Source organism: Rhizopus microsporus (assembly GCF_002708625.1).
Source record: "Rhizopus microsporus ATCC 52813 unplaced genomic scaffold scaffold_7, whole genome shotgun sequence".
NCBI lineage: Eukaryota > Fungi > Mucoromycota > Mucoromycetes > Mucorales > Rhizopodaceae > Rhizopus > Rhizopus microsporus.
This window is the reverse complement of record NW_019671922.1, coordinates 107,030-130,290: the sequence shown is the minus strand read 5'-3', so window position 1 is coordinate 130,290 and position 23,261 is coordinate 107,030. Positions and strand designations below refer to the sequence as shown.

Sequence of the window (23,261 nt, the reverse complement as noted above, 5' to 3'; positions counted from 1 at the left end):
GCCCTCAAGCTAATGACATGTAAAATGTTAGTAAAAGAGACAAAAGATGTTTCTTGTCGTTTTTTTCTTTAGATACACATGTATTCACTGCTCAAAGCCTCCTTTTTGTGTTCCTACTATCTCGATAAGATGGTTGTGATATAATAACTGATAGGAAGCCTAATGAACACACGCATTGTCTTTTTCCTCTTTTTATAGCACTTGTAAACTGTCACCAGGTGCTTTGTAAATGAAAGGTGATAAGACTTATCATTGTTAAGAAAAGTGTGGAATAGGTTTGTAGCTACTTTTACATCATTCAAGGTCTTACAAGAATGATTAGAAAAACCTTATTGTATAATATGGAGTTCAACATAAAGTTACGCTTGTCCAAAAAGCAAATTGGGAATATGTCTAAAAATAATCATCGTGTATGTTTAAAAAAAGCTGTAGTGGGGGGGGGGGAGGGAATCAGGGTGCTGAGCTTTTTTTATTACCCACTCCTTCATTTAAAACCTCGTCCTTTGTTGTTTTCAATTCTCCTCATTTGGTCACACCATAAATATTATTGTCATCAAGGTTACCATGGTAATTAAGTAGCCCTACAACGCACAAAAGCAAGGTTGTTAGGTTACAATTTAAAGCTAAAAAAAAAACAAAACAAAACAAGGCCAACAAAAGAAAGGACAATGAAAAAAAAAAGGACCCGGTTATTCTTTTCTATATTAACGAGGGTGTAATTCCAAAAAAGGAAAATGGGTCACTCCATATATAGCTATTACATAATAGTCTAAACAAACCAATGAAATCAGGGTCCCAGACAACAATTTTTCACAGGGTCTCATCAAGGGTGATATTTCGCCGATGTGAGTTTATAAAGGAAAATGTAGATTAAATATCTTTTTTCCCTCCTTTTTAACTCATTCCCTTAAATGACACAAGATATCTTCAGTCTAGTAGAAAAAGAATTTTTACTATCCAAAGAGCAACTTAAGCCTATCATCGAAGGGTTTATTCAAGAATACAAGACTGGCCTTAAAACACCCTCAAAAGGTCTGGCCACCATGATTCCCTCATTTGTAACCAAGATGCCAATGGGCAATGAAACTGGAACTTTTCTTTCTCTTGACTTGGGTGGCACTAATTTACGTATAGCTGCAGTTGAACTCAGAGGTGCTGGCAAGACAGCAGTTCATGAACTCAAGCGTTGTCCCTCTACTGAACTCAAGACAGGCGAAGGCTCAGTCTTTTTTGACTGGATTGCAGATGCCATTCAAGAGCTCATCACTGTAGAAGCTAGACATTTGTTTTCTACAGCTCAAGTAGAAGGCAAAGAAACGTTATCCTTGGGTGTCTGTTGGAGCTTTCCTGTAGAGTAAGTGTGTGTAAAGAGGTATAGAAAGATGAATGTCATTCACCTATTTTACAGTCAGACAGCTGTCGATCATGGTACTATTCTCAGAATGGGAAAGGGATTCACATTGAAAAATACAGAAGGCAACGATCTTGCTGCCATGTTTCATGAGGCTTTTCAGAGAAAGGTAACACATTCTTAAAGTAAAACAAAAATGGGTTGCTTATCTTTATCAAAGAATCTCAACGTAAAGGTGACTGCTATACTAAATGATACAGTTGGTACGCTGGTTGCACATGCGTATAAAAATCCTGCATGTCGTATTGGTCTTATTTTCGCAACTGGTATTAACGCAGCATACCCTGAAAAAGTACCTGCTATTACCAAATTAAACCCAGATATCCGAAGGAGATATCCACCCGGTACAGAAATGTTGATCAACACAGAGATTGACATCTTTGGTACAGAAGCTTATTTACCCTTGACCAAGTACGATCTCACACTTGATCGCTCTCACAATCAACCTAAATTCCAACTTTATGAAAAAATGCTCTCTGGCGCTTATATGGGTGAGCTGACTCGTTTGATCGCCATGGACTTTATTCAAGCAGGTGCTTTATTTGGTGGCGAAGTGCCCGAAGGATTTGATCGACCATGGTCATTCCCCACAAAGTACATGAGCATATTGGAAAATGATGAAACAGAGGCCAAAGAGGCTAGCTTCGACATGCTAAGCCAGTTTCCAAGCAAACATGGTAAGCCAACAATGGAAGACATAACTACCTTGACTCGCATTTGTCGTATTGTCGCTTCCCGATCTGCTTCATTAGCCGCTGTGGCCATCATTTCTTTATTGGAGCAACAAGAACTGATGGATCAAGAAAATGTTATTATCGGAATCAATGGTTCAACCTATGAATTTTATCCCCACATGGATAAGCGTGTCAGACGGGCTTTGGATGAGTGGTATGGACCAGAAGTCAGTAGTAAGATCACACTAGAAGTTGCATCTGAAGGGGGTAGCGTGGGTGGTGCATTGATTGCCATGTTGTGTGAATAATGTATATGTAATTCTGTTTCTTTCGCGTTTGTTTATAAAGTCATGGTACGCAATGTGTATTTAAAGTCAATGTAAAGAAAAAGTATAGAAAATAAAAATCATTTTTATTTTTGTCTACTACTACTGCCATGACTACTACTACTACTACTGTTCATCGTAGATGTACTGTTGAGCAATTTACGAGTATTGGAAGGTTTATCGTCATGAGAAACAATCCGCCATACCTTGATCCAACCACGTTGATCAGCCGTGACGATGATGTGTCCTTCTTGTTCTTGTGTCATATCACTCGCAGCAGAGAGTCGTCGTGTGTTTGTTTTTTTGAACCCTTGGCGTGCTTTTGCAGGCGCAAAGACGGCTGCAGTCACAGTGTAATCATGAGCTTCAAAGTATTCAGTTTGATTCTTGCTGTTGCTTTTATGGTTATTTTTCGATTCATCGTCTCTTCTCTTTAGCCATTTCGACAGGCCTGAGTTGTGTGATTGCGTTGGCATATGAAGTGTTAGATCGCCTAGCGCTGATTCTTCAACAAGATGAGATGAGAGATTGGTTTGTTCAGTTCGCCAGATATAGGTATGACAGTCTTCAGATCCAGAAATGATGTAGTAGCCGTCGTCACTAAGAGTTATTTAGACATCTTTTTTCTTTGCTCTTTTTTTTTATTTTTTATTACCTAAAAGTAGCTTTAATCTGAAGATTGGTGTTTAGAATACCTTTGTACTTAAAGATGAGACTCTTGTCCTTCATGTTGAACAGTCTCACTCGAGAATCATTTGTGGAAATTAAGATCTTTTCTTCAGTTGGAGGCATGCCTGGCATGACTTCAATCCCGGTCACTTTGGGTCCCTTTTTCTTGTTTTTTTTAGCATGGATAGATATCTGTGTGTTATATTTCAAGCCTTGGGTTTCAAAAAAGTAACAATATCCATCATCAGAACCAGCGATTACCGTCTTACCGTCGAGGGTAAAGCCGACGGCCGTAACGTGCTTGAATCCTGGTGCTTCATTCCAGAATGCTACACGCTTTTCAGGTATACTCCAGATCCTGATACGACCATCCATCGAACTAGACAGAAAGAAGCGGTCGTCTTTGGGATGGAACTTGACGGAAGTGACAAAGTTTAGGTGTTGGAATACACAGAGACAGTCATTTTGTGAGACGTGCCATAATCTATTAGAGAGTTAGTATTTATACACATTTGAAAAATAAGGACACATATGTACCTTACTGTGTTGTCCATGGAGCTTGACAGCAAGAAATCATTCTAGTGTATGTATATTAGTACCATGACTGGTATTCTAATTCTTGATGTACCTTTGACCATGCAATATCCAATATATCTGCTGTGTGTCCTTGGTATTCTCTATAGGGAGTATCATCCAGTGCTTGAATTGAATTTTCAGTTGTTTGTAATTTCCAGACGAGTACAGTACAGCTCTGACCAGCAGAAGCTAAGTATTGACCGTCCTTGTTAAATCGAAGTGTCCAGATAGCACCATAGGGGCTATTGTCTCCAAGATCATCTGGAGGAGGGTCGCTGGTGGATATGACTTGTGCAAGCATAAGGCGCGAAAACTCTTGGTTTTGTTTCTTGTATTTTGTCTTTGTCTTTTTTTAAATCAGCAAAACTAGAAATAAAACAAGAAGCATACTTACCTTAATATATTGATGAGGCTTTGCTGTTGGTGTTGAGATACTTGTCTGAGGTACTATGTTATCTTCTTCGGTAGATTCCATACTGTTCTCGTCTTCTTCAGATTCTTCTTCGTCTGTATAATCAAGATGGTCTTTAGTTATAGTGCTTGGTGCAATCTGTTTCTTTTTCAGTCCGAGTCTTTCAAAGAAGCTTCTTTTTTGTTTTCTTAAGGGTCCTTTTTAGTTAAGAGCTATTGTATATGTTTCAGATGCATTACTTGTTAACTATTGTTGTATCCCCTTCCTCATCTAAAAAGGCATCAAGAACAATTGAGGGATCTATTGGTCATCTTGTCTGTTATGTGCAGATTCAATTGTATATGTTCTTACGTTACCTTTGTTTTTCGGCTTCCCTTCTTCACTTGTAGTGTAGGTCATAAAAGGAAATACAAAAAATTAGCAAGTTGCACGTTTTTAATATTTTTGAGGTACAGCATGAATAATCCCCTTAGATTCGAGTCAGTACATATAGGGTCGTAAACTTAACTCTTTGACATCGATTGGAGTAAATGTGTTGTTGAAATATGAAATTTCGACTCTGTTTCCCTTCTTTTGATGCATGATATCTCCTCCTTATACTAACAGTATAGACGTGTTTGCGCCTTTTGTAGTTGTAATTTTAAAAGGTATTGTCTTTATTTATAAAATACAAAGACCATATGATGCTTTTACTACATCATCTCTTTTCTACCCAAGTCAGTTCAAATATGAGAATAAGAATCCAAAACTTCTTAGGGCTCTAGAGTAAAAAATGCGTTGGCTGAGATATTCACGGAACAAGTGTTGAACACTTTAATACCTTTGACTAATCAACAGCCACATTTAATAAGCTTTCGTACTCTAAAGTTTTTTTCAATATTTTATAAAGTATCCATGTCTGCTGAAAACGTACAAACTAAAGAGCGTGGTCCTTATCAACCTCGCGAAGAAAGAAAATACTGGGGTATTTATTACCTTAGAAAATCAGAGCATTCGTGTGACGACATTGCAAACTTAGTCGAAATGCCAAAATCAACAGTACAAAGCACTGTTGATAGAATAAAGAAGACTGGATCGTTTCTGCCAACCAAGCAAAAAGGTAGGTCTCGTAAAACCAATGAGGAATTATAGAGGTTGCTTACGAGGAGGATAGGAGATGATCCATTCGTAACATACGACTGTCTGAGATTAGAACTGCATAACGTAGATGTAGAAGTCTGTAGACAGACTGTTATCAGCAGTTTGAAGAAAATGGGGTATGGCTCTTACTTTGCTGCTCAAAAACCAGCATTGAGAGAAGAGCACATGAAGAAAAGGCTTCACTGGGCCCAAGAACATGTTAACTGGACGGGTGAACAGTAGTCTAGCGTCATTTGGAGCTGCTTTCATGCCAATGGTTTTGGCCCTTTGATCTTGGTTGACGGCACAGTTGATCAAGACAAATATATAAATACTTTAGCCCAAAACTACCACTCCTGGTTTGCACAACTCTGCCAGCAAGAGGACAGGGACTTCATATTCCAATAGGATGGAGCTAGCTGCCATAACTGGTGGTTATGCGCGATGGTAGAAGGAAACCCACCAGATCAGGGACTTTGAGTACTGACCTGCACAAGATCATGATTTGAACCCGATAGAGCATGTTTGGGCTGCTTTCGGTAATCTTAACAGGGAAAGAAAAAAGAGATAAGAAATATTGAAGAGCTGAGTGTCGTGTTGAGAGAAGGGTAGGAGAAAATAAGCTCTGGGTTAGCAGCATGTTTGGTCGGAAGCACGAAGGCTCGATGTGAGGCGGTAGCTGTCGTAAAAAGAGGGTCGACAACGTATTAATATTTATTTTATATTCTTTCAATAAATACGTCTAAGCTTATTTTTATAAATATGGAATCTCAAAACACTGAACAGAACAGGCAGAATATTATTTTACATTCTTAAAGTATTGTCATAATTACATTAAGTAACCTTGGCTACTCGCGTCCTCTTTCTGTCTTGTCTAATTAGTTTAATGAAAAAATTGTTTAGTTGATTTGTCCTGCTAAGGGGGGAATGACTGTGACAGCTATTTTTCATGCGTCACACTCATAAGCATCCTTTCTTAAATTTTTCGAAGTATATCTCTCTTCTCTCTTTATCTCTTTGGATATGTCACAAGGATCTGCTGTACCCAAGAGGACAATATCATCATTCTTTCCCTCTATTAAAGATAATGGCAATAGTAATAACACAGCACAAAAGGTACCTGTCAAGAGTTTCCTCAAGAGCGGCAACAGAACTTTTGCTAGTCCTTCCAGTGGACCCTTTTCGTTGTCAAGCACAATATTTAAAAACGAGAATGAAGCAAGGAAAAGAGCTCTTTCAGATGAAGAAGAAGAAGAAGAAGAAAACGTAAGAGTCTTACGAAAAAGAAAAAAGGGACCTACAAGGCGAATTGTGACCTTTTCTTCAGATGAAGAGGAAGAAGAAGAGGAGGAGGAGGAGGAAGAGGGAGAAGAAGAAGAAGAGATAATAAGAAAGAAACCAAGTAGAATGATTCAAATATCCGATGATGACGATGAAGATTTTATAGACGAAAATGAACAACAAAACAAACGTTTAGAAGGAACCAATCGGGAGACCAATGTTCAAAAAATGTCAAGTCTCTATCCAAAAATACCAATAGAAGAGATCGAAGCAGTCTATCGAGAAAATGGATATAATATGGTCAAGACTGTGCTTGACCTCGCATCCTATGACGGGTCCAAGAAACGCAGAACAGAAGATGCAATGGAACTTGACATGAGGGGTCGTGACATCCTCAAAAAGTCCAACAGAGAAGCAGAAATGCTCAAATTCTTTAATACAGCCACTTCACAGGATATACAAGAGTTGACTGGCTGTAAACCACATACTGCAGATAAGCTCATACAAGAGCTTCGTCCTTTTGAAAATGTGGATGATCTTTCAAACAAGCTAAAGAAAGAACGAGGCATGAGTGTAAAGTACATAAACACCTACCTTGAGATCAACGAAGGATATGATGCAGTAGACGAAATCATTAAAGAAATCGAACAGACAGGAAGTCAGCTACAAAGCATTTTGAACATTTGGAAAGAGATGTCTTCCGAAAATAATAGCGAAGAAGAAGAAGAAAATGACAATGAAGGAGAAGAAGACGAGAAGGCAGGGCTTCATCTGGTTGATATCAATCTAGCCAAGGTCGATAAAACTAGTCCGTTGTACAAGGACGCGCTCAACGGATTCTTGACAGAGCAACCCGAAATTATCAGCAAGGAGATCCAATTAAAAGATTATCAGTTGCTTGGTATCAACTGGATGCTGCTACTCTATCGCAAGAATATTTCTGGTATCCTAGCCGACGAAATGGGATTGGGCAAGACGGCTCAAGTGATCAGTTTCCTGGGTAGGCTGTATGAACTGGGCGATCAAGGTCCACATTTGATTATCGTCCCAGCATCCACCATTGAGAATTGGTCACGAGAGTTCAAAAAGTTCTGCCCGAGCCTAAATGTGAGGATGTATCACGGTACACAACCAGAAAGAATGGATCAGCGATATGAACTAGAGGAGGATGAATATGAAGTGATTCTCACGACTTACAATACAGCCACGGGTAGTGTAGAAGATAGGTCCTTTTTGAGAAATATTAAGTTCAAAAGCGTAATATTGGACGAAGGCCATATGATCAAGAACTGTACAAGTGCAAGATACAAATACCTCATGAAGATTAAAAGCCAATTCAAACTACTGTTGACTGGTACACCGCTTCAAAATAACCTGCAAGAGTTGGTGTCTCTCTTAACCTTCATCATGCCTAATACCTTTAAAAACTACGAAGAAGAAATACGATCGATATTCAAGATCAAGACCAACGAATCATTATTGCAAAAGAAGAGAATCATACGAGCAAAGCAAATGATGACGCCCTTTTTATTGCGTAGAAAGAAAAAGGATGTGTTGAAGGATTTACCACAAAAGATAGAGATTATAGAAGAGTGCGAAATGACAAAGCAGCAACAAGATGTATATAATTCAATACTAGAAAATAGAACTCAAGAAAGGATGGAGAATATCATTATTCATTTAAGGAAAGCAGCCGATCATCCGCTCTTGTTTAGATACCTGTACACAGATGATGTGTTGAGAAAGATGACCAAAGATATCATGAAGGATGTCAAATACTGGGATTCTAATGAAGAATACGTATATGAAGACATGACGGTGATGTCAGATTATGAATTGAATGAACTTTGTAAAGAAAACAGGACGATTAAAAAATATCAGTTGAGTAATGAAGAATGGATGAACTCGGGCAAGATCACCAAGTTGAAAGAAATACTGCAAGACAAGATAAAAAACAAAGAAAAAATATTGATCTTTAGTCAGTTCACAAGGATGTTGAATATTCTGGAGCTCGTCATGCAGACCTTGGATATAAAATATAGACGATTGGATGGAGAGACAAAGGTGATGGAAAGACAAGAAGTCATTGACGAATTCAATCAAGATGAATCTATTCCCGTATTCTTACTAAGTACAAAAGCAGGTGGGTTTGGTATCAATTTGACATCTGCAAATATCGTTATCCTTTATGACTTGGACTTTAATCCTCAAAACGACAAGCAAGCAGAAGATAGGGCTCATAGAGTGGGCCAGACCAAAGACGTGACAGTGATTAAACTCATCTGTAAAAATTCGATTGAAGAATACATCTTGAAGATGGCAGATATCAAGTTAAGACTAGACAAGACTATTTCAAGTGATGAACTGCTTTTACAACAACATTTGTTATTGACTAATAACAACAACAATAATAATAATAATACTAGAAACAAATAAAGATAAATAATAATAATATGTACATTCACACAATCATTGGATCGTCCTTCTCAACCACCAATTTTCGGCGCTTTTTGCGATTATTTGCACATGTTTTTAGCGCTGATTTCATTTCTACCATCGTAAACGGTTTACTTATGAAATCGTTCATGCCTGCATCAATACAGATTTGTCTATCTTCTCTTGATGCTGATGCGGTGAGAGCAATGATGTAAACATCCACACAATTGAGTAGTTCACTGTTTTCTTTACTTCTTTCCTTTATAATCTCTCTTGTTACTTCTAAGCCATCCATCTCTGGCATATAAAGATCCATAAAGATCACATCAAACACATTACTCTTCATCAAACTGAGTACTTCTTTTCCATTGTTGGCGATCACTACGTCAACATATCCTAGTCTTTTTAATATGCTTATAGCTATCTTTTGATTCAGTATGTTGTCCTCTGCTAATAGTATCCTTAATGGATGCACCTTGGCCAAGTTTTCCTCTTTTCCTTGTGGTTTGCGTGCATAGGGTTTTATATTTGCTCTTGATGACGTACTATTATTATTATTGTTGTTGTTGTTTCCAGCTGCACTCATAATACTGATAGAGCCTGTATTGGTGTTGTTATTCTTTCTACCATCTAGCACTTGGGTGTCCTCTGCCATAGGGGAATCGCTCACTTCATCCAGCTGATGGGGTGCTGCCCTGGTCAAGAGCGGTCTTTGGTGTGGATGCGGTGCTGGTATAAAGTTGGTATTGTTGTTGTTATTAGTATTGTTGTTACTACTGTTATTACTGTGATTATTATTGCTAGTACTACTGAAATAAGTTGAGTTGGACAGTGTGGGTAAAGGTGACACAATGTCAAGCGGGTTGGAATGGCTGCTACTGTCCGAGATGGTTGAAGAGGGTGACGAGGGTGAATTCATATAACAGTTTGTAGGAGTTGTATTACTATCGCTACTATAATGTCTTCCTCTTGGTGCTACTGTCATGGGTAAAGTCAATGCGAATCTAGATCCAACACCTTCCTCTGATTCAACCCAGACGCATCCGCCCATTCGATTGACGAGTGTGCTTGATATAGCCAGACCTAATCCCGTGCCTCCGTATCTTCTCGCTGTGGATATATCGATTTGTGAAAATGATTTGAATAATTTTGGTAGTCTGTCTGCTGGTATGCCAATACCCGTGTCGGTCACTGATATCTCTAGTACTGCCTTTTCACTGAAATAGTCCATATCGTCATCTGTAGTGGGTGATGTTCCCTTGTTACTAAAACTATCCTTTCTTTCCTGCATAGCTCTTGTCCAGATAGTCTCGATCTTTGCATCGTATCGCTCTTTGAATGTCATACGTTTGTCTGATCCCACTTGTTGTTGTTGTTGAGGTGTACGAGGTGTTGGCATAGAACGTTTGATACGAATGTAAATACCACCTTGTTTTGTAAACTAACTCCTAGTATGTTAGCTCCTAAAGTCAAATGGGGGGAATAAAGGTACCTTGACTGCATTTGATAATAAATTTAATATAATTTGTGTTAATCTCATTGTATCTCCTAATAAATGATCTGGCACGTCTGAATCTATTCTCCAAATGATTGGTAATACCGTCTTGCCCTTTTTATGCATGAATGGCTTCAAGAGTATTCCGCTGGCTTCTAATTGTTGAATAAATTGTGGTAATGGAATATTGTCATCTTTATCAGGTGGACATTCTAATACGTAAACAGCTTTGTTATGTTGATTCATGGCTGCTTGGTGTCTAGCCATACTGAGTGAATCTGCATATATATGAGTCATATTGAATAGATGCATACATTAAATGTGTATACGTATACCTTTCAAACACTTTCTTAAACTGAACCTTCTTGTCTCTAATTTAAACTTGGGATCGTGATTTAATTTAGAGATATCCAAGATATCGTTGACAATCTAAAAAAAAAGATATGAGCAAGTGTTTTGTGCATTTGAATGTTCTTATTACAGTCAAGATATGATTTCCACTTGTTTGAATAAGTTCTAAATGTTCTACTTGTTCACTATTCAGATTGATTCTTTCTTGTAATAATAAATCGGTCAAGGCAATGACTGCATTCATAGGTGTTCTAATAAATGGCATGAGTTGTAAAGAAGGAGAAGAATAGGTAAAAAGTAGAACCTTATTTCATGACTCATGTCTGCTAAAAATTTCAGCTTATTTTCTGCATCCAAAATGGCTAAATCTCTTGCAATCGTCAGCTGTTCTTCTCTACTTGTTTGATTCAACTCGTTTATACATCGTTTACTGACTTTAAATAATAGATCCCTATCCTCAACTTGATCATCACTCATCACGCAGAGAATGCCGTTTCTTTCTTTCTTTTCTTTTGTGAGTTGAATGCCAATAAACTGCTTAAATAGAGGATAAATATCTTCTTCGACTAGATGTGGATCTTGAATGATACACGGATTTGAAATGTCACTTGATGATAATGTCTTTATGAAGGGTGAGTTGGTATTGAGTAAAGAGATTGGAATAATACTATTGGGTTTCCTATTGAACATATGAGGAATATATACATATGATAGGGTGCATCTATTTACATGTTTTTGGTATGGTTCATCTTGGTTGAATATATCGATCGTATCATCAAATAATGATCACTCCACTCGTTTATTTTTTCTTCACCTTCAGGAGAACTCGATCGAGATATGACATTACATTTGCCTTCTGTTTGAGGATAAATCGTCAATAGCTGTTTATATTCTTCGGTTGATAATAGTTGTAATAGTATACACGTATGACTGTTAGTTAGTTCTGCTAGTTCTCTTACAAGATTGTCTAGAAACTGAATGCCGCAATATGAAAAAGTAGAGCTATAAAGCTTAAACTCTTTGGTGTCCATACAAAAAAAAAAAATAAAGAAAAGGAAAGAAAGACAAAAAATTGCTTTTTCCACACGGCTTTCTATTTTCTGTAAAATACACTCTTTTACAGCCTTTTTTAATCCTAAAATAACTAGACAAAAAAATTTTTGGAGATTGAAAAATATCTGTTTTACTCAGACTTTCAATCTAGAATTGTGTTCAAGGTGAAATAAAACAGTATCAAAGTTACTATGGCAACAAAATAGATTAAATGAGTCCAATAAAAAGATTAAATGTCAAGGATTATTCATGTCATCTGGTTCAAATATTGACTCTTTATTTGTTTTTGGGTTCCAGTAATTTACAATCATGCAGATCCATTGCCCACATAGCACCACTATAATAATACATTTAATATCATATCAACACAAACAGAGTAATACTTACCCTATTTGATTTGTGTAAATAAAGAGATAACCAACAAACGGAATCATTTCCAACACAGTAGCCACGAGACCAAATTGAAAATATTCTACAAACTTTTGCTCAATCCTTCGATGAACCTGTGCATGGGTCCAATGATAGAGATTAAAGTATCTTCTGTGTGCTTCTCCTGCTCTGAAAAGAGCTTGAATACAAATGAACCCAGCAGGTCCAATCACTGGTATAATATTTAACGGTAATGTCATGATGAAAATAGCTGGCCTCAAAAGAAAAGCACCCCATGAGTCATCATCCTGTTGAGCCGTAATAATGGCAATACTTTGTGGTGAAAGATACGCATGGTCTCGGAGGTCATCTCTATTCTGCGCAGGGCCACCTACAATTTCAGCAACCTGCGTCGTATCGTCTTCTTTGACAGGAAGCGCGTTTCGTTCTTGCAGGATAGCATCAAATAAGCGCGTACGGATGGATCCAACAAAATACGTGCCCAGTTGAATCGTGATAGCTGCTGCCTCAGCACAGCACAGGATACCTGCTGTTGCAGGAACCAAAAAGGATATGGTAATTCTGTGGGCTTGAGGTTCTAGTAAGGTCTGATAAACCTTACGTATGATACTCTGTTGAAAGCCATAACCATACCGAATGAGAGGAATGACAGTGATTGCACTCGAAGCAACTACTTTCAATATAGAAAGTAAAATGGGCCCTGCGTATTTCTTTGGGTGATGGAATAAATGAAATAATCCTCGGATAGGATATAAGCCTGGGCCTATCCTTTGTTCTTTGCCTTTCAAGATGTTTAGCATAAAAAAGAATTAGACTCTCAATCCGCCTCGTTTGACTTCATCTTTCCCACAATCAAAATGACTGCTTTTTTCCCCCACGACTTTCTCTCAATCAGTACAAAGGCATAGTGTGTACATGATGAGCCTCTTAATGTATATGTATATAATACTGCAGGTGTAAACTAAGCTGAATATTACATTCGTTTTTATTGCCTGAAAGCAAGAATAATAAAAAAGATGGGTTTATACAAATAATGATTGCTTTTATTATATTGATCATTAAAACGCGCGTTCCGTCTCTCTTTTTCTCTCCTTTTCATATGCTTGTTTGATTGTGCTTTTATTTTCATTCTGTGTGATATTCAATGTGTATCATAAATCAACTTGTTCTTCTATCATCGTATGCTCCGTTAACACTCTTTATGGTATCACTCATTCTTTAAGAATAGAGTACAAGACTAAAAAAAAGACTAGAATATAGCATACAAGTTTGGGTTTTCGTGACTATATTCGATAATAAAGAACGCTCTTTCTTCAAGGGAGGGCATTCAAAAGAATTTTAATGACTATGTTCTACTAGTCAAAGATGCTACGTTTCAACGTTAACGAAAATGTTTAGTTACGGTTTTCGCACTTTTAAACTCAGACATAGTTAATACAACTTACACTGTAAGGACGTATGAAAGAGTCATATCAGTCATACGGAAGGTTGGTCATTAGATGTACCTTGACATATGAAAACATTAAGACGCTGATTGTTGTTTCTTGCAGCGAATAGAAATATGTCCAGGATATTGTGTGCAGCCATGATATCACGATTCCATACGATGTTGCAAGTGTTTTGTTTACACTTCAATATCGTATGTACTCTTCGTTTTGACTTCTCAGTTACAACATTGTCCATATTTCTATTTTTACACCTGTTGCATATTTGGCTTGTCAAATATTCATCTACCATACATATTTTTTTATTGGTTTCCGCAATATTTTTGCAAAGCCTTTTTTAAAGGCGGACAGGTGCCCCTCTGTTTCCTCTCAGGCTGTTGTTAAACATACCATCGCTAAAAGCAATTATTGTTTTTCTGGGCTTGTCAGGATGATCAAGAGGAGCAGGAGGGCAATATTTGCTTTCATTTTCAGCAGGCGATGTCTTGGCCCTAGTAGACGCCTTCTTGTTATACTTTACACTTCCGTGCATTAACCGTTTGCAGATTTCATGCACCCCTTTTTGTTTACGAATATAGCATTGAAACTTCAATTTTGATGACCTATAGAATTTTGCTTGCTTAAATAAACAAGTAAAAAAAAACCCCATACTTTGCACTTACCAGGCATTTTCATTATAGTAACTTGTAATATCATCATACAAACTGAGTCTTTCTTGGCAGGCTTTTGTAAACTCTGTGATATTTGATGTCTTCAGTGAGCTTAAATTAGAAATTTTCAAAAACTGAGCCGTGTGTTGTTCTTGATGCTTCTTTCGTATAAAATTTGCATTATTATAACCACACAGATGATAATATTCATCCAAGCTTGTTGTCCTTTGCCTTCCAGATGTATCTACGGCGGTTAAGGTTGTAGAAACACCAGGGCCTACTCCCCAAATATCACAGCCATTTCGGATGTCATCAATAAAATCTGAGGGATTTTTAGTTGTTGCCAAAGATCTCTTGACAGTTCGGGTAAAAAGAAAAGATATTGAATGACCATCCGTCGTTATAACGTTTCTATTAATGACAGTTAGATATTCCTGTATTATATTATTATTTTACACATAGCTTACCTAAACTTCTTCCCACTCGTAAGACTGTCTCTAGTACGAAATCCCAATTTTGTAAAATTGAACAAATGGTAGTAAAAATCAGTCAAGTCAGATTCGGTTTTCTTCCCTTTCGGGTAATTTGGTATGCCACATTGTTTCACCAGTCTCCAAAAAGCTTGAGCATCAATTTGGATTGATTTTGTTTGAACAGAATATATGAGCGCAATAAAAAAGCGGCATCTTCTTTTGTCAGTGTATTTAGCAGGAGTGAACGTGCCATCTTGTATTCTTGTTTTAACTGTATCAATAAAATTTGAACAACTGATACTTGTTGAAGAGTAAGCTTGGCTAGTTTTTTTTCTGGAGCAAACGTCTTGTTGGAGTTGATTGATTGTAATGTTTCTTCTCTTAAAGAATTAAGCTTTTTTTTTGTTCAAAACATCAGTGAATGGAAGCTCTCTGAGCTTACGATACACATAAGCTTTGGAGGCTACTCTTGAAGGTACGTTTTCCATGATAAAAGCCTTTTTTTTTTTCACTTCTTGCGACAGAAAATAGAACCACTTGAGGAACAGGTGCGGCTTTGAGTAAAGCGTATCGGAATCACATTGATCTGGTTGGTATTTAGACCACATGCTTGCTATGCTTTCAGTGATTTCTTTATAGTAGTTACTGCATGGGACAGATGATGGCCAAGATGGCTCTGAACCTTGTTTTTGTTTGTAAATGAAATATGCCAAGGCTTTTCTGGAAGCCACTGGGAGCTCTTTACAACAATTACTTAATCAGACATCATATTCAGAAAGTACGTTATCGATCTTCGTTCGTGTATCTTGTGAATGTGATTTCTAACCAGGATTTCATATTGCTTACCAGCGATGGAGGGAATACTTGAATAGTTTATACTTTTTAAAGAGTCGCGGTCTACAGTTGTTAATTCACAGAAAAGAGTGAAGTATTCTTTGAGATAGTTTAGTGCTCTCTTTCCATTTTCAGTCATTACCGCAAATATATTTGTGAATAAACTTTGTTCAATAATTGGAATAGTCTGGCTGTCATCGAGCAGTTTGACGAAGATGAAATTGGCAAAAAGGGATCCCACAAACAAAACTTTGGTGGTATAATCTGTTAGATCCTTGATATACTGAACAAGTTGTTGATTGTTACAAACATTAGGTAAGGATGTCTTGATTACAAAGTTTTCAACCCTTTCATCAGGGCTGCAAACAGGTACTTTTGCTTTCTTGTTTGGACACAGGTTACTCGTTGATCGCGCGTGTGTTGTTAACTCACATGAGGGGCACTTGACTTCTTTTAGAGCCTTTTGCTCTGTTTTGAATTTTAAAAGTGCATTTTGCTTGTCAATCTTTTGTTGTGCTTTTTTCGAAAGCCCTGGTTTACTTGAGGAAGAAGGGGCGCCTTCTTGATTTACTGTGCTGGAATAATTCGCTTCTTGAGTTGGTGCTACTGTACCTATACCAGAATAATGTTAAATATTGACCGATAATAAACAAGATTGAATACTTTACATCCATTTAGCTTTGCGCCTTTTGAAGGTCTCTCTGAGCTGGATGATGTAGAATGCCTTTTCATTTGAAGCAAAAAGAAGAGCAAAAAGTGAAAGAGATTATTGTTGTTCATTTATCAAAATTCATTTAATCAATAAAATCACGTCCTTTTCTCAGGTCCAATAAACTTATGCTGTCGTAATATTTGGTATCGGCTTTAGCGTGGAATCAAACAACTCAGTGAATACAATGACAGAAGATGATCTCTATTATAAATACAGCTTGAAGGATGTGTGTTGCCTCTTCTTTAGGCTTTACTCACAAATATACTTTTATTCAACCAGTCAGATTGCGAATGGTGTTAAGGTTGTCTCTTATGAGCTTCGGTTTAAATATTCCTATTTCAATCTATAATACTAGCCGTTTCCAACTCGCTACGCTCGTTTTTGCACGTCGTCGTACTGCCGCAGGCTTAAGGGCTCCGTCCTTTGTGTTGAATAAGGGCAAATGCTGAATGAGATGTAGAAAGGCTATTACATTCACAGAGAAAGTAAAAATCGGTAATTTTATTGGATGATAGTCATATAGTTACAAAAAAAGAAAGTGGCATAAGTATAGTTGAGCATAAGTTGTGCATAATGCATATATTAATTGAGCAAAAGCTCTGAATAAACAACGTTATTGGTTGTATTTATATTCTCTGGTAAAAGGATTGATACGCCAGATAGAGATGTGACCCTTGATAGAGCGACATATAGCTGACCATGCATAAACGGCGGACGTCGCAAGTCAACTCCTACATACTTCAACGATTGGCCTTGGGACTTATTGATTGTCATAGCGAAGCATAGTTTTACAGGAAATTGTTTCTTGGTGAGCATAAATGGCATATCGCTTTCCAATATTGAAAGAGTGAATCGTGGGATAAGCTCTATTGGGGCGTCAGGTTTGTTAGCCAGGCGAACCCTAAGCATATACTAACCAATATGCACCACGATCAATCTTGTTCCGTTACAAAGACTTCTTGCCGGATCAATATTTCTGAGGAGCATAATCGGTGCACCAACCTTTAGCTCCAGCTGCGAGGGAGGCAGGCCCGAGGGGTTAAGACTGTGAAGGTGCTCTGCAGGAGTAGTATGCAGGCCATCAGCGTCGTTGATGTCAGCTGAGTCTGTAGACAGAAGCGTAACCTTCTCACAAGGCATCTTTTCAGGCACAGCCATGTTGATGTTATCCACTGTATCATTACGACTAGCTAGGATTGCCCTTTCACCAAAGTACACTTAACTATTCAAATTAGATCTTTGCAAATCTTCATCTCTATAAATTCTACTGATGAATTCGACTAATTGAGTGGTCTGGTGAAAGAAGGAAGGAAGGACGATATTGCCTTGAAGACTACTGTTGTGGGACATATCTACCAAAAATCTTGCAAATGCAGTGTCATTTTCATTCAAAAGACTTGTTAGGCGCATGTTCTACGTAATGATATATTACAGTGATTTTATGTTATGTGCTATTTCTCTCTGCAAGAGTGTGACTGGGGAATCACAAGAACGAATTTCTGTAACCTATTGCCTCTAACCCACTTTCTACTTGTTCTCTCGCTCTTTATTTCTCTCCTTTTTATATATAAACATATTGACGATCAGATTAGCTTTGCCATGTCGTCCAAGAGAGGAGATCTTGACAACTTTCGTACAACAAGTATAGACGGTCTATCGATGAAAATAAGGCCCTTTCGACAGTGCGTATTCATATTGGACGAACTTTTATCTTGTTTCGAATGCATCGAGTTCATCGTGCCAGTCCCCGAGACGGCTACTGTATACCACCAAGAGATCGAGCATCCTATGGACTTTACAACCTTGGAACAAAACTTGTTTAGCAATAAATATAAAAGTTACCAAGACTTTCGACAAGATCTTGTCCTTATTTGGACCAACGCAACTACCTTTCACCGCGATTTTGATCCAATTTATAAGCAAGCTGTAGTGCTGAAAGATAAATTCCATATATTAGAAACATACATTTTTGAACGAGGGCCCAAGTACGGTTTGATGATCTTGTACATATATATATCATTGACATCCTTTTGTCGTTGTAGACCCAATTTTTTATCAATTACTATAAAAGAAGTAGATAGCATACTTCTTCAGCCTGCTGCAGAAGAAAGAACGTGTCTTGTTCGGTTACCGATGTACAAAGAAATTACTCCACATAGAAAAAGGTATAAGTGTCTATATCGATTCACAAGCTACGTACTTATGCAGACTCTACATAGCACTTTATATTTCATACAAACGATACCAGATGATCCAACAAGAAAACTAAGAGGCTACGCCAACGTTCGAACCTTATTTTATCAGCTAAATCAGCCCTTTTTCAACTGCATTGCTCATACGCAACAATCAAAGTTACCACTGCCTCGATTTTACATTTCAAAGAATCGAGCGTTATTAGCGCAGGGTATAAAAGATCCAAATGCGTCCATAGCCGTGCTTTATAACGTCCGTATTGAGCCAATCCCTGATAGCCCGGCTAATCTACTCAGGTTCATCGCAACCGTGATCATAGTCGAGCCCATAGGTGAGATTCATGCATTCCATCAAGCGTCCATTCCTGATGGCGATAAGCGTGAAAACGGGCCGAGTGCATGGATGAAGATGCAGATTGTTAAAGTAGTAGAAAATGTACAAACAGTTATCAATAGCGAGATCGACAAGATGTTTTTGCGTGGAGTGTACAGGACGTTCCGCTTGACGACCACTGAAGAAGATGCAAGAAAGATGTCGAACCCAGGGATTTACGGATTATTTGTCAGATCCATCTTAGAGCCTGTGTCGGTTACTAAACCTAATGGATCCTCTACTCCTACACAAGAAGCGGGCTCATTTTGGTCTGATTTACTGCATGAGCAAAGACTATCTGACAGTACCTCACAGAACACAGTCAGGGCGGATAATTCACAAAATAGTCCTCAGGCGACGATCATACGTCCTATGGAGTCAAGCAACAAAGAAGACACACAGATCAATAGAAACCCATCTCCTGTATCCAATCACTTGGCCGTGCAGCCGAACACCTCTATACACGTGCCAAATCAAATAAACACACAGCCACAGAAATTAAAGACGAATGCAGAGAATGGACTGCCTTCCTTAGCTATTCGCTTACCTCTAAAAAGAAAACCAATTACTTCTGATACCCGGGAAGATCCCACAAGACAGCCGCGTGCACCTATAAATAACAACACAAACCAAGGCATACCTTCGAATGGCTTGCAATCGCAGTCTCCTCTTGCTGAAACGCCTCTTCCTGTTCGGGTAGAGCAACCGCAGCCTCCTCTTGTCGAAACACATAGTCCTTTGCGAATAGAGCAACCACAGACTTCTATGGTTGAAATGCATCGCCCTGCGCAAGAAGAACAACCACAGACTCCTCTGGTCGAAATGCATCGTTCTGTGCGAGGAGAACAGCAGAAAAAGTACGTTTGGCCACCTGTCACTCAATCCGAACCAAACGGCTCTCGTTCTCCACAACCTTCTTCATCTTACATTCCGACACAACCCACAGCTCAATGGAGCCTTCCTCGTCCAAACGTGAGACCTGTATGGATTCAACCTTGGCAGGTTAATCCAGATATCCGACACACGACGATGCATAACAGGCAGACCCAATGCACGGCACCAGTGCATTATTACACTCCCCCACATCCCCCCAGTCAGGCACCCAATTGCCCTGGACCGGATCCAAGCAGACGTCTTCCACCTCCAGTGAACGAAGCGACAAAGGCAGTTGCTCAACAAGCCGCTGCTGCGGCTGTGGCTGCCACAACAACGGCGCAAAAGAAGCAGCAGGAAGTTACTGTATATGATAAACTGATGGCGGCTGCTACCAAGCACCTTCAAAAGGATACAGCAGTTCAACAGAAGCCAAATGAAGTTGCGCCTGCTGAGCCTGGTCGAGAGCCTTTTGAGATGGCCTTTGCTCGTAACCTAACATGGCATCTAGCTAGTCTTAATGCTTTTCCAGGTAGAACGACGATTAACCCGCAGGATAACGCGGGTATCAGGGCTACAGAGTCCAACCTGTCTCATTCAGTAGAAGCTGTGGCAGGACCTATTGTCAAGCAAGCACTTTCCACAACAGAAACGGCAGTAGTGCCAGCGACAACCACGACAAGAGTAACGTCAGCAGCAACAGAGACAGTCGCGCCAACTACAGTGCCATCCGTACTACCAGTACTACCTAACACAGTAATGACAACAGCAGCACCTGCCACAGAAACTCCAATAGCATCGGCAACGTCAACGAAAGTAACGACACAAGTAATGCCAGCAGCAGCATCTGCAGAGCCATCAACACCACCTAACACAGTGGTGACAACAGCAGCGCCTGTTACAGAAACTCCAATAATGTCGGCAACCTCAGTGAAAGCAATGACACAAGTATTACCAGCAGCAGCGTCTGTCATAGAAACAAAAGCAACGCCAGCGAAAGTAATGACAGAAGTAATACCAGCAGCAGCACCTACCACAGAAACAAAAGTAATGTTAGCAATGCCAGCTACACCAGAAACGCTCGCAACGTCGTCTACAACAGCAATGCCTACAACGTCAGATATGTCAGTTGCAGCCATTGAAACACGTAATAAAGAGAGTATAATAGAGACTGTAAAGCTGGAACAAAAAGGGGAAACGGTAAACAGTGTAGCGATTGTGCCTATGGAGATATCTAGTGAAGATCTAGCTAAACGAACCCAACTATACGAGTTCCGAAGTAGACAGTTATTCTGCAAGCTAATAGACTGTAAGTTTCTGAATGATTATATAATAAAAACAACTAAACATTGGGCGGGCAATTTATGTCTTGTAGTGTCTAGGGAACTGTCTGTGCCGGTCGAAAACATCAACAGCTACAGGTTTGACATCAAGACATCACCCAATGCCGAAGGTTATTTCAAACAGGTCTACTTTCTCCGCGACGACAAGCGCAAGGTAGTGCAGACGTTTCGACGCATGACGACGGCACAAAGGGTAACTGAAATTGCCAGTCTGTTGAAACTAAAGGACAAGCCTCATATCGGACAGATTACCGAAGTGATTGAAGAGAACGGCGAGATCATTGGGCTTTCAATGGAGCGGTACCAAAAGACACTGAAGCAGTACACGCATGCGCACTCACATCACCGTCTGACAGCGCATCAAAAGATGGACCTGGTGATACAGTTGCTCGAATGTATGAAGACCATTCATGACCACGGCTTAGCTCATCGCGATCTTTCCGAGGTCAACTTTATGGTGAACGAAACCGAGGAGCGGTTACCGGACGGAAGCACAAAGGCAGAGGTCTATCTTATTGATTTTGGAAAGTCCACATTTGTCTTTCCTGCGGATGTCCGTCAGTGGTGGATTCAGTTGCCTCCGGGCGAGACAGAGTCGAGTGAGATTGTTCCGACAACAGAGGAAGAGCTCAAGGAGTGGTGTGACCAGCTGCCGTGGATGCGAGCAAAGCCTGATCATGGCTACCGACTGTACCGATCAATTCAGACCATGCCCAAGAGTCGCATCGATACCCAAGAGCTGCCATGGTTGATCAATCCTTTAGCCGAAGATATGTATTCGATCGGCACCATCATCTGGAAGATGTTTGCCGAGACCGAACCCTGGTACGGTATCCTGGAGACAGATATTAAAAGTTTGCGTGATATCGTCGGTGATGATTATAACATTGAAAAGGCGCTTGAACGAGAGGTGCCTGGCAAGCTCAGTAAGGAATTACTGCTTCATACTCTGAAGGTAACACCTCAGGAACGAAAAACGGCAGATGAGATGCTTGCTTGGATTAAGAATCCTCAGATCAAAGAAGAGTTGATCAATGAATGGCAGGTGTATGCGCCTGTAGATAGACAAAAAAGGCATGCGAAAAAGTTTGATGATGAATCTGTTGATTTGCCAGTAAAGAGGCAAAAGCCAGGACGATTAGGTCGTCCAAAAATATATCCTATATCACCATCATAATGATCCATACTTTTGTTCAATTGTAAATAATCTTTCTTTTATTCATAGATAATAGAATAAATATACACTCTGCTCTCCTTTTTTTCTTGTTGCTAAATCGGTAAAACTGAGACTGCACGTCTTCCGATATATGAAGTTCCGTATCTTAACGTTGTTACACCTCCAGGGATATAAGATCCAACATACCTAAGTCAAGTAAATAAACAGCTTGATCTTTCTTTTTTTTTTTTCTTTTACCATATCAGAGCAATGATCTGAATGACCGAAAAGATGATGATTAGTGTCGTACTACGTGCCTAAGAAATGTATTAAACGTTATGGTTATGTTCTTTTTTCTTTCAGCTTACAATTAATGCAGCGTATAACGTCAGTGCTACTGAGCCTAAATAAGATACAGTAAACGGCAATCGTTCCATTGATACCATGTGTTTAATGTGTGCCCAAGGACCACGTAATAAGGCCACACTCACCAAAATCAAGACACTGCCCACTATGTAATGTTGGATTCTGTCTTTTTCTAAAAAGTAATTATCACTTACATGTGAATGTAGCTGCAAACTTCCCCAAGAATAAAGGTAAAAAGAAGAAAGACTATATATAATGTATTGATATAAAACCAGGTGTGCATAAAAATACAAAAAAAACCTACCAAACAACAGCAGCCAATACCAAGTGCCAAGCAAAGTGCAAAAGCCAAGACTCTCTATTGTTTTTTATTAGAATTAATAAAAAAAAAGATACTCTGTGCATACCTCCATTCGAGATAATTGATACCATGGTTCTTCTTCCTCTTCAACATTGCCAATAGGAATATAACCTTGAACAGTATTTGTGACGTTTGAAAAGGTATTCGAGGCAGACTCACGAAGAGATTGGAATGCTGATTTTGCTGTGTCATTTGTAGGTAAGGCTATATTGTTGCCTCTTGACAGTTGAAAGCCTCGTAACGAGTTTTTGAATGAGCTTTCGATTTGTGACATTTAAGAAAAGAGAGAG

At 38.9% G+C, this 23,261-nt stretch overlaps 9 protein-coding genes across 9 annotated transcripts; 4 read left to right on the top strand and 5 right to left on the bottom strand.

Annotated features, from left to right (window-relative positions):
* The first annotated feature begins 898 nt into the window (after positions 1-898).
* On the top strand, positions 899-2,461 carry RHIMIDRAFT_291483 (actin-like ATPase domain-containing protein). Its single transcript, XM_023613817.1, has 3 exons — positions 899-1,354; positions 1,409-1,520; positions 1,572-2,461. Exons 1-3 carry the CDS (start codon positions 912-914, stop codon positions 2,391-2,393), a joined length of 1,377 nt encoding a protein of 458 aa, XP_023466587.1. The 5' UTR covers positions 899-911; the 3' UTR covers positions 2,394-2,461.
* A 36-nt stretch (positions 2,462-2,497) lies between these two features.
* RHIMIDRAFT_291482 (WD40 repeat-like protein) lies at positions 2,498-4,483 on the bottom strand (the record flags this gene model as incomplete). Its single annotated transcript, XM_023613816.1, has 7 exons — positions 4,425-4,483; positions 4,308-4,368; positions 4,051-4,255; positions 3,709-4,002; positions 3,618-3,658; positions 3,067-3,564; positions 2,498-3,011 (listed from the first exon to the last, which is right to left on the bottom strand). The coding sequence occupies exons 1-7, from the start codon at positions 4,465-4,467 to the stop codon at positions 2,498-2,500; spliced, it is 1,656 nt and encodes a 551-aa protein (XP_023466586.1). The 5' UTR covers positions 4,468-4,483.
* A 2,360-nt stretch (positions 4,484-6,843) lies between these two features.
* Positions 6,844-8,904, top strand: RHIMIDRAFT_225975 (putative DNA repair and recombination protein RAD54B; the record flags this gene model as incomplete). The annotated part of the gene is made up of 2 exons (XM_023607543.1): positions 6,844-7,242; positions 7,318-8,904. 2 exons carry the CDS (start codon positions 6,844-6,846, stop codon positions 8,902-8,904), a joined length of 1,986 nt encoding a protein of 661 aa, XP_023466585.1.
* Positions 8,868-11,947, bottom strand: RHIMIDRAFT_291480 (uncharacterized protein). The gene is made up of 6 exons (XM_023613815.1): positions 11,480-11,947; positions 11,055-11,429; positions 10,881-11,001; positions 10,735-10,828; positions 10,397-10,677; positions 8,868-10,345 (listed from the first exon to the last, which is right to left on the bottom strand). Exons 1-6 carry the CDS (start codon positions 11,779-11,781, stop codon positions 8,930-8,932), a joined length of 2,589 nt encoding a protein of 862 aa, XP_023466584.1. The 5' UTR covers positions 11,782-11,947; the 3' UTR covers positions 8,868-8,929.
* Positions 11,948-11,988: 41 nt separating this feature from the next.
* On the bottom strand, positions 11,989-12,993 carry RHIMIDRAFT_291479 (uncharacterized protein; the record flags this gene model as incomplete). Its single annotated transcript, XM_023613814.1, has 2 exons — positions 11,989-12,140; positions 12,191-12,993. 2 exons carry the CDS (start codon positions 12,991-12,993, stop codon positions 12,080-12,082), a joined length of 864 nt encoding a protein of 287 aa, XP_023466583.1. The 3' UTR covers positions 11,989-12,079.
* Positions 12,994-13,975: 982 nt separating this feature from the next.
* On the bottom strand, positions 13,976-16,327 carry RHIMIDRAFT_291478 (uncharacterized protein; the record flags this gene model as incomplete). The annotated part of the gene is made up of 5 exons (XM_023613813.1): positions 13,976-14,240; positions 14,301-14,699; positions 14,756-14,861; positions 15,608-16,207; positions 16,264-16,327. The coding sequence occupies 5 exons, from the start codon at positions 16,325-16,327 to the stop codon at positions 13,976-13,978; spliced, it is 1,434 nt and encodes a 477-aa protein (XP_023466582.1).
* A 57-nt stretch (positions 16,328-16,384) lies between these two features.
* RHIMIDRAFT_280678 (uncharacterized protein) lies at positions 16,385-16,841 on the top strand. Its single transcript, XM_023612932.1, has one exon. It carries the CDS (start codon positions 16,532-16,534, stop codon positions 16,754-16,756), a length of 225 nt encoding a protein of 74 aa, XP_023466581.1. The 5' UTR covers positions 16,385-16,531; the 3' UTR covers positions 16,757-16,841.
* Positions 16,842-17,906: 1,065 nt separating this feature from the next.
* RHIMIDRAFT_236909 (uncharacterized protein) lies at positions 17,907-22,265 on the top strand (the record flags this gene model as incomplete). The annotated part of the gene is made up of 4 exons (XM_023608657.1): positions 17,907-18,292; positions 18,350-18,472; positions 18,527-21,054; positions 21,121-22,265. 4 exons carry the CDS (start codon positions 17,907-17,909, stop codon positions 22,263-22,265), a joined length of 4,182 nt encoding a protein of 1,393 aa, XP_023466580.1.
* Positions 22,266-22,357: 92 nt separating this feature from the next.
* Positions 22,358-23,245, bottom strand: RHIMIDRAFT_201624 (SFT2-domain-containing protein; the record flags this gene model as incomplete). The annotated part of the gene is made up of 6 exons (XM_023606559.1): positions 22,358-22,451; positions 22,503-22,561; positions 22,613-22,755; positions 22,805-22,856; positions 22,915-22,968; positions 23,018-23,245. The coding sequence occupies 6 exons, from the start codon at positions 23,243-23,245 to the stop codon at positions 22,358-22,360; spliced, it is 630 nt and encodes a 209-aa protein (XP_023466579.1).
* Positions 23,246-23,261: the final 16 nt, after the last annotated feature.